This window comes from Schistocerca americana, unplaced genomic scaffold (genome assembly GCF_021461395.2).
Source record: "Schistocerca americana isolate TAMUIC-IGC-003095 unplaced genomic scaffold, iqSchAmer2.1 HiC_scaffold_19, whole genome shotgun sequence".
Classification (NCBI taxonomy): domain Eukaryota; kingdom Metazoa; phylum Arthropoda; class Insecta; order Orthoptera; family Acrididae; genus Schistocerca; species Schistocerca americana.
In genome coordinates, this window is record NW_025725895.1 from 321,032 (window position 1) to 329,467 (window position 8,436).

Sequence of the window (8,436 nt, forward strand, 5' to 3'; positions counted from 1 at the left end):
TGACACTTTGGCTTGCTGGGAAGAAATTTTCATCAAATGAGGAAGTGATAGTTGCAATCAACAAGTATTTTGCAGTGGGATGAAAAAGTTGGTGGATCCCGGGACCAAGTTTATATCCTTCCAAGCAGAATATGTTGAGAAATAAGTTGAGTTATTTACGAAACAAACATTTTTCTCGCTTATTTTAAATGACTTATCAAACCGACTTCATATGTGCCCTGATATCTATTGATAACTGCAACTGACTTCCTAATTTGTAGCAATATTCCACTGCAATTTTGTTTCTTGCTTCAAAATCTGTGACTCTTAACATTTGGGCATTTTGTCACAGTAAGATGTGTATTCCTCGTGTAACACACTCTTAGTTTTCCATTTCACTTGTGGGCACAGCCCCTAATTTCTCATTGAATTGGGGTCTAGCCTTTCACATTTTTCACAAATGGTTATCTTTTTAAGTCTGCATTTGTGTGACCTGGTTTGTCACAGTGGTAACAATATTTCTGAGAGCCTTTTGCTTCTTCTGCCTTCACTGTCTACCCTCGTGTTCCTCTTTGACTTTCCACAGTCTCTAGCCGTGTGACCCATCTGCACTCAGTGTCGTCATCTTCCCTCTGTTACTTAGAGTTTAGACTTCCTTCACTCTCAGGAATAGATCCTTTTTCTTTCACGGAGAGTAGGGCACTTTCCTCTCACAACACCTCTTCTGCTGTGGTGCCTAACCTAATTTAATCGGCGTGCCTTCGTACAGCTGCCCGAATCCTGTCACTCGGCAGGCCCTGCATGGAGCGATCCTGTCCCAGTATCCGCACCAGTCTCGATGCACCTCACGGTTGTGCTGCCCGTGTCACTGGTGACGGCCTCTCTGAATGATTTTTAAACTTCATCTATCCGATTAACCGATGATGCAATTGCTTTCCCTGTGTGTTGTCTGGCCTGACAGGCCTACACGCATAATAGCCTATGCTGCACTTATCTGTATAATTTTCTTCCCCGATTATATTCACTCGATTCTAGTTATAATTATCCCGGACAGTTAATTTTGCTGTAGCTTTTGCCATAATTTTAGACTTATATTGTGAAGTAGCAATGGTTTGTCATCTGATTGGACTACTTGAAATCCTGCATTCACATTGTCTGTGAAATCCCTAAGTTTGGAGCTCCACTAAATGACTTATTTAGTAATACAAGAATATCCTTCGCACTGATGCCTTTAACATCTGAATTAGTAGCTGAAGCCAGCTTACATTAATACGGTGTTATATGTACAGTCTTAAAACTCTTATGTCATTGCTTCCCTGAAGTGTGCCGATGCTGATTTCTTTTGCAGTTCCTTCAAGTATTTCTTCCTCTGATGGTCCCTCCTGCGACTTGCCTGGCCCGGACAAAACCACCGAGAAGTCATCTACATCTACATCTATACTCCGCGAGCCACCTTACGGTGTGTGGCGGAGGGTACTTATTGTACCACTATCTGATCCCCCCTTCCCTGTTCCATTCACGAATTGTGCATGGGAAGAACGACTGCTTGTAAGTCTCCGTATTTGCTCTAATTTCTCGGATCTTTTCGTTGTGATCATTACGCGAGATATATGTGGGCGGTAGTAATATGTTGCCCATCTCTTCCCGGAATGTGCTCTCTCGTAATTTCGATAATAAACCTCTCCGTATTGCGTAACGCCTTTCTTGAAGTGTCCGCCACTGGAGCTTGTTCAGCATCTCCGTAACGCTCTCGCGCTGACTAAATGTCCCCATGACGAATCGCGCTGCTTTTCGCTGGATCATGTCTATCTCTTCTATTAATCCAACCTGGTAAGGGTCCCATACTGATGAGCAATACTCAAGAATCGGACGAACAAGCGTTTTGTAAGCTACTTCTTTCGTCGATGAGTCACATTTTCTTAGAATTCTTCCTATGAATCTCAACCTGGCGCCTGCTTTTCCCATTATTTGTTTTATGTGATCATTCCACTTCAGATCGCTCCGGATAGTAACTCCTAAGTATTTTACGGTCGTTACCGCTTCCAATGATTTACCACCTATGGCATAATCGTACTGGAATGGATTTCTGCCCCTATGTATGCGCATTATATTACATTTATCTACGTTTAGGGAAAGCTGCCAGCTGTCGCACCATGCATTAATCCTCTGCAGGTCCTCCTGGAGTACGTACGAGTCTTCTGATGTTGCTACTTTCTTGTAGACAACCGTGTCATCTGCAAATAGCCTCACGGAGCTACCGATGTTGTCAACTAAGTCATTTATGTATATTGTAAACAATAAAGGTCCTATCACGCTTCCCTGCGGTACTCCCGAAATTACCTCTACATCTGCAGATTTTGAACCGTTAAGAATGACATGTTGTGTTCTTTCTTCTAGGAAATCCTGAATCCAATCACAAACCTGGTCCGATATTCCGTAAGCTCGTATTTTTTTCACTAAACGTAAGTGCGGAACCGTATCAAATGCCTTCCTGAAGTCCAGGAATACGGCATCAATCTGCTCGCCAGTGTCTACGGCACTGTGAATTTCTTGGGCAAATAGGGCGAGCTGAGTTTCACATGATCTCTGTTTGTGGAATCCATGTTGGTTATGATGAAGGAGATTTGTATTATCTAAGAACGTCATGGGCTCTGGGGATGGCATCTGCTTCGTTTTACCTGTTCCACATTCCCCATCACCAATCTTCTTACCGTACACAGTGTGAAGGACCAATTCCGATAGTCTTTAGGAGGTGTGGCCCGTGTGGTGCAATCGAGCTGTCGATGACAGTGTGGACTGAAGCCTACTGAGTTATCTGTAATGGAGGAGAGGAAGAAAGTCTTGAGGATGCTTAGAACAGGTGATTCTGGAGTGGAGACGAGAAGTTGTTGGCTTTGTAGGAAGTGAATAAGGGTGCAAAAACTAAAGAGGTCGTATGGATAAAAAAGAGAACATTCTTTGGAGAAGATTTTCTGAGTGAAAGAACGTGCTGTGAGGAAGTTCTTTATATCGTATGAACAAAATGTTCAGAGCATATTTTCTGATGAGGGAGTTCATTCTCACTATCTCGCCACCTGCTCGAATCTGTTCTCCGCGTTGTGTTGTCTGCACCGGGCACGGAACGTACTCTTTATCTTGCATTTCGTTCAGCTTGCTGAAATATGCAAACTATTCAGTGTACAAATATGGAACTGTAGCATCACTGTGTTTGGGAAGAGTTGCATAAAATTTCATTTTGTTTTCACTTTTTTGTGCGGCAACAGATTATTAAGAAGATTACGGATGGTTTATGAAAATACATTTTCTGATAATCTTGACAAATTTTCGACATGCAGGGAACTTTTTTTTATTGATGTTAGGTGAACGCATTATGTGAATGAAATTTTAACAATACGTCACATTATCGTCTACTCCGGATTGTAAAACGAGTGTGTTCTGACACGTGGTAATCTCGATTAAATGGCACATAATATTCTGTTGGCACGTCAAGTACTTAAGTGGTCATCTTGTGGTTTTGTTATGAGAAACAGTTCACTAGGTTTGTAATAAACCTGTTTTTAATTTTTATGATTTGCCTACTTATTTCTAGCATAGCAAAATGGAACATCTGTGCTGTGCAAAAATATGATGAACATCTGAAAAGGTCAATGACATATTTGTCTCGTTTGTACCTGGTCTTCCCATACACCACTCGGGAAAACTTGGGTCTCGTAAATAGCACAAAAATGTTTTCATTTTTTCTTCATGATATTTGGGAAATAAGTTCACCACCCTAATAATGTTTTTACTGTTAAACCCATATAAACTTACACAGTTACTCTACTCAATATGTCTTCGGGTTACGTATATGTTTCTTTTTCCATCTGAGCAACATAGATTTATTAAATTTACTAAAAAAACTTGGTAAGACTTAATGTCTGCAGAATTTAATCAGCCTGATTTATGTTACAGAGCTCATATCAAAAAGGGGAGAATTTTCACTGCTCGTGAGAAACTTCGCTGTGTTTATTCGTATGAAATCGGAGAATGTTCTTCATGTTGAGCAAGGTTACCCACTCATTTACTCAAGCTGAGAACACACTCAGGTGAAGTACATACTCACTTTGTTTTATTTGTGTGAACTTGAGAATGTTCTCCAAAATTCATAGAATTGAGTACTTTCCCCATGTTATTTATACAATCCGAGGATTGTGAAATTAAGAACAACAAATTCCAGTAGCTTTATATCTTTGCAAATCATTGCGGCCGCACCTCTCCACACCCCCCCCCCCCCCCCCCACCATGCCATCAATTTCCCCAATTTCTCTCCTACGCCACCACTGTCCCTACCCATCCCACCATGCTGGCACCCCCCCCCCCTCCCCCTCTCCGTGCACGGTCGCTCCTGCCACACCTCCTTTTTCACTTACCTAAAGATTTTTTTTCTCTGAGTAAATATGAATTTTCATGTACGTTATTAGAATTTTGTAACAATCTCTCTCTCTCTTTCTCTCTCTCTTTCTATTTCTATTTGTCTAGACAGTTCCAATTCTCTGTGATCACGTGAACCAAAGCATGCCAATTTCTTTTGTCCTGCACTTTCTCCTGTAGGCTTTCCAGATTGGAGCAGATTACTTCTGTGATGCGATTGATTCATTTCACCTTCTGACGTCCTCTTCTTCTAGTGCCTTTCCTCACCATTAGAGTTTTTTGCAGTGAAACATATCTTCTCATGATGTCTCCAAAGTAGGTCAGGTTTTGTTTTAGCATCAGACCTTCCAGGGAGTGCTCTGGTTTTATTTGCTCTAATGTTAACCTATTCATTCTCTTTGAAGTCCACGGGGCTCTAAGGAGTTTCCTCCAACATCACAACTCAAAGCAGTTTATTCTTCACCATTCGTTCCACATTTGTAATGGTCCAGGTCTCACATCTGTATATAACAACTGGAAAGACTGTAGCCCTTACAATATGGATCTTTGTTGCTAAAATTATATCTGTACACCTTAAAACCTCGTCAAGGTCTTACTTTTTATCAAGCAGCGAGCATCTCTCGATATTGTGGAGACGCTTGCTGCTTGGTAAAAAGGCAGTGTCAAAACTTGATGAGGTTTTAAGAAGTGGAGATATACTTAATACTGTTGTACAAACATTCACAGTACAGAAGGATCTCAGTTTGTCACAGTAACAGCAGTGCTCCCGTTCCTGTCACAGGGAGCTGAGTGTCGAAGGGTGCCGAGGTGACCCCAGAGCCACAGACGGGCTGACCGAGCAGATGCCCAATCTCGTAATCCGCGGCAAGATCCACGCTGAGCTACAGCGTTTCTACTTCGAGGCACTCGAGGATGTAGGGCCCGGCGAAGCAGACGAAGTGGTGGACGACCGTTCGGAGAGTGACGAAGACGGCGACAGTGATAGTAGCGTCGGCGGCAGTGACAGTGAGAGAGGTTGAGAGCACTATATCTGTATGTATAAAAATGATGTGAAATTTATAGGAAAGTACAATTCTCAGTACTTGTCAACATAAGCGGAAACTGTTTTGAAGGAATATAACAAATAATTTTAGAAATGTGTAGAAGAAACAGTAATGTTGTTTGAATACCTGCTGTAATAATCTGCAATAATGTTTGATTCTTGTTGTAACAACAATGGATTCACAATGAAACAAATTTTTTAAATGATAAAATGGCTACACAGATCAGGTAGCAATTCATAAATAGCACTGACAATGTTTTTTTGCAGTAAGTCGAATTTAAAAACTTCTTTGTTTTTATAAACCTGTGAAACAATAATAAATGAGGACTGCTACCTTGTTATTTTAAGTGTTAATTATATTTATCAGGATACTACTAGATACCATTTTTAAATATTAAATTTCATTTGGAGGAACCACTTTGTGATTAAAATACACGACAGACTCTTTTACGAATGAACCACACATCACTAGTGTAATACTGTACAGCATTTATTATTTGTTACACAAACCAGTTTTTGGCTGATAAGTCACTGTCGGGTATGAAGATAAGTAAGTGGTAAAGTGAAATTGGTTGGATCAAAGATTTTAAAGTAGTCCATCTAAAGAGTATTTCTGTTTCCAGAGGTGAAAAAAAATTAATGTTACAAGAAGGAACAAATAAAGGATTATTTCAGTGTAAATGTGGTGTAAGATTATTTAACTTAAATAAAATATGTGAAGCATTATCTGGTGAACTATAGACCATTAAAGTAAAATTTACTTTGTATAACCACAGCTGCGTAATATGAGTATTATATCTTGTCTGTTTGTAATTTAGGATGGATTAAAGACAAGATTATTTTCTTCAGCTGCATGTTTGGACTATGTCACTAAAGAGTAATGTTAAATTATTTTCTTCTACGTACAACCGTTGTAATTTGTGTAACGGCATCCCGTGCACGGGAGAGCAGTTCCCCAGTGTCCCAGGCGGCAGACGCAGCTGAGGAGGGGTCACGTGTGCTCGTGCTCGGTGCACAGGGTGATCCTAACTTGTGGCAGTCAGATGCCAGATTTGCCACAGGTTCTGGAAATCGGGGAAATTCCAAACACATCAGGGGAATCTGAACAAACAAAACACTGGAAAAATCTCGTTTTCGTCTCAGTAGATGAAATGGTTTGTTTGCTGAGGTGTCACACATCGTCGATGGCCAGATGTGGCTGAGTATGTGTGTGCACTTCTTCCCCACTCCCCCCCTCCCCTTCCTACCACTCCCCTCAGCTCGCGACTTTTTGTCGCCAGCCTAGGAGCTCCCGACAGGAGGCGTGAGGAGTGGTTTGTTCGGATCTGATTCTCAGAGACTGTAGACGCAGTGGCCTTAGACAGTGGTCGTGTGTCGAAACAAGGCCCCGGGAGTAGGCAACATTCCATTAGAACTGCTGACAGCCTTGGGAGAGCCAGTCCTGACAAAACTCTACCATCTGGTGAGCAAGATGTATGCGACAGGCGAAATTCCCTCAGACTTCAAGAAGAATATAATAATTCCAATCCCAAAGAAAGCAGGTGTTGACAGATGTGAAAATTACCGAATTAATAAGTCACAGCTGCAAAATACTAACACCAATTATTTACAGACGAATGCAAAAACTGGTAGAAGCCGACCTCGTAAAAGATCAGTTTGGATATTGGAACACATGAGGCAATACTGACCCTACGGCTTATCTTAGAAGAAAGATTAAGAAAAGGCAAACCTACGTTTCTAGCATTTGTAGACTTAGAGAAAACTTTTAACAATGTTGACTGGAATACTCTCTTTTAAATTCTGAAGGTGGCAGGGGTAAAATACAGGGAGCGAAAGACTATTTACAATTTGTACAGAAGCCAGATGGCAGTTATAAGAGTCGAGGGGCATGAAAGAGAAGCAGTGGTTGGGAAGGGAGTGAGACAGGATTGTAGCCTCTCCCCGATGTTATTCAATCTGTATATTGAGCAAGCAGTAAAGGAAACAAAAGAAATGTTCAGAGTAGGTATTAAAATCCATGGAGAAGAAATAAAAACTTTGAGGTTCCCTGATGACATTGTAATTCTGTCAGAGACAGCAAAGGACTTGGAAGAGCAGTTGAACGGAATGGACAGTGTCTTGAAAGGAGGGTATAAGATGAACATCAACAAAAGCAAAACGAGGATAATGGAATGTAGTCGAATTAAGTCGGGTGATGCTGAGGGAATTAGATTAGAAAATGAGACACTTAAAGTAGTAAATGAGTTTTGCTATTTGGGGAGCAGAATAACTAATGATAGTCGAAGTAGAGAGGATATAAAATGTAGACTGACAATGGCAATGTAAGCGTTTCTGAAGCAGAGAAATTTGTTAACATCGAGTATAGATATAAGTGTCAGGAAGTCGTTTCTGAAAGTATTCGTATGGATTGTAGCCATGTATGGAAGTGAAACGTGGACGATAAGTAGTTTAGACAAAAAGAGAATAGAAGCTTTTCAAATGTGGTGCTACAGAAGAATGCTGAAGATTAGATGGGTAGATCACATAACCAATGAGGAAGTATTGAATAGGATTGGGGAGAAGAGGAGCATGTGGCACAACTTGACAAGAAGAAGGGACCGGTTGGTAGGACATGTTCTGAGGCATCAAGGGATCACAAATTTAGCATTGGATGGCAGCGTGGAGGGTAAAAATGGTAGAGGGAGACCAAGAGATGAATACACTAAGCAGATTCAGAAGGATGTAGGTTGCAGTAGGTACTGGAAGATGAAGAAGCTTGCACAGGATAGAGTAGCATGGAGAGCTGCATGAAACCAGTCTCACGACTGAAGACCACAACAACATGTGTGCACTTGTTGTGTCTGTGTGATTGTTTGAATGCGTGTGTGTGTGTGTGTGTGCGCTCTTGTTTTCTGACAAAAGCTACGGCTGAAAATTTAGTTGTGAGAGGACAATTGTCTTTTATACGTCCTGTCGGTGCCTCGGCAATCATCTTTACAGTGAGTTGCTACCTATCCTCATCATTA

General features: G+C 41.1%; 1 protein-coding gene across 1 annotated transcript in view; it reads left to right on the top strand.

The window, feature by feature from the left end:
• LOC124573714 overlaps positions 1–6,112 on the top strand; it is a 48,560-nt gene extending 42,448 nt beyond the window's left edge. The window contains exon 5 of the mRNA XM_047131141.1: positions 5,171–6,112. Within this exon, the coding sequence (XP_046987097.1) occupies positions 5,171–5,408 (238 nt within the window). The 3' untranslated portion in view covers positions 5,409–6,112. The remainder of the gene's footprint in view (positions 1–5,170) is intronic.
• Positions 6,113–8,436: the final 2,324 nt, after the last annotated feature.